Here is a 1,720-nt window from a genome sequence, read left to right on the forward strand (position 1 = left end):
GCCCTCGGACCAAAGAAAATGTGACTTCTACAGGTTACCTGACGTTGCCCGCTACGCTATGGTATGGGCGCAGTCCGATGTTGTTTTGGAATCCGCTTGATGTGCCTCTGTCCTGGTTGAAGTTACCGCCATTGTAAGGGCGGAGTTCAAGGTCACTGTTGTATTGGAGTCCTCTCGATGCGTTTCTGTCCTGATTGAAGTTTTCGCTCCTCTTCGTCCGGTTAGAATAGTCTTGTTGATGCTGCGCCGGGATGTGGTTCACAAAAGCAAGGTCGGCATCAGTATTTTGAGAGGTTTCAACTAGGTCTCGGAGCGATGGAAGAGCGGCCTTGACATTGTTTACTGGTAGGATGGTAGGTCGATAGGACATTAATGTGTCCGCGACGCGTGCCATCTCCTCCAGTGACTTACCCTAATAGGTAACTAGAATGGGCCTGATGTCATCAGGAACACCTTTTAAGAATTTGATGCGTACGATATCTTCTCCGACGCCTAGTTGGTTTGCCACCTCTTGCATCTTGCGGAGGCAGAGGGTTGGTTTTTGACCGAGGTAATTCCCTTGTTGTGCCATGAGTTTGTCGAAGAGCTGCGGTTTTGACTCGCTGAAGGTGTTGATTAATTCAGTCTTTATCCTCTCGTAATCGTCTCCAGATGCTGTTTCTTCGCTTAAACCGTTGAGAACATCTTCTGGCAGATTAGTGTATACATAGAAGAATTTTGCAGCAGGAGACGTTATGCGTCCTAACCGGAACTGGTGTTCCGCTTGAGTGAACCACCTCTTTACATTAAATACGTTGAACTTAGGGATTTTTACTGCCACATGTGCTGCCCACATGGCGTTAAGTTGTGCATCTAATGTGTAGCGTTCGCGTTTTCAGTGGCGGGGTTGGCGGCGGTGGCGGCGGCGTCGAGTCACTCGAGTGGGTCCTTCTTTGCAAGGTGTCGGTGGGTAGGCGTCCGGGGTTTGTTGTAGTAAGTACAGGGTGGCGCGCGGTAATTTGATGATTTGGGAATGAAATAAAAAAATTATGATCACTAGAAAAATTTATTTTATATTTGAATTATACTGCACGGTAATGGAATTTATAACTTACATGGTTTTAAATAGTGTATCTGGCAAATGTCGACCTTCGCATTCCACACACTGCTGCATACGTTTTCTGAAGTTTTCATGAACTCTGACAAGCATGTCTACTGGTCTTCTGCCAATTTCAGCTTCAATATTCTTCCTTAGGTCTTCCAAGGTGTTGGAGCGTTTGATATACACCTCAGACTTCAGGTAACCCCAAAGAATAAAATCGCATGGGGCTAAATCTGGTGACCGTGCTGGCCAGGTCACATCACCCCTCAAAGAGATAAGCCGTCCAGGAAACATTTGCCTCGAACAATTCATGGTAACCCTTGCTGTGTGTGCAGTGGCACCATCCTGTTGGAACCATGTATCCTCTAATTCCATTGCTTCAAGAGCTGGCTGAAAATAATCCTGTATCATAGACAAGTACCGTTCGGAGTTCACAGTTATGGCACGACCGTTATCCTGAAAAAAGGAAGGCCCAATGATGCCTACTCACGATATGGCGCACCACACAGTGACGCGGTCCGAATGCAGAGGTCTCTCGGCAAGATATTCTCTAAGGTCCCCTTCGTAGACATGACACATTCCCTGCTGTTCTGACTTCTGAATGCATTCACCCAATTTTCAATTGATTGCCGTCCAGGA

The 1,720-nt window shown here is 46.8% G+C and overlaps 1 protein-coding gene across 1 annotated transcript; it reads right to left on the reverse strand.

Annotated features, from left to right (window-relative positions):
• Positions 1 to 412: 412 nt before the first annotated feature.
• LOC108665403 lies at positions 413 to 835 on the reverse strand. The gene has a single exon (XM_018152152.1). The coding sequence runs from the start codon at positions 833 to 835 to the stop codon at positions 413 to 415; it is 423 nt and encodes a 140-aa protein (XP_018007641.1).
• Between the last annotated feature and the right edge of the window lie 885 nt (positions 836 to 1,720).

Source organism: Hyalella azteca, unplaced genomic scaffold, assembly GCF_000764305.2.
Source record: "Hyalella azteca isolate HAZT.00-mixed unplaced genomic scaffold, Hazt_2.0.2 contig15535, whole genome shotgun sequence".
NCBI classification, from domain to species: domain Eukaryota; kingdom Metazoa; phylum Arthropoda; class Malacostraca; order Amphipoda; family Hyalellidae; genus Hyalella; species Hyalella azteca.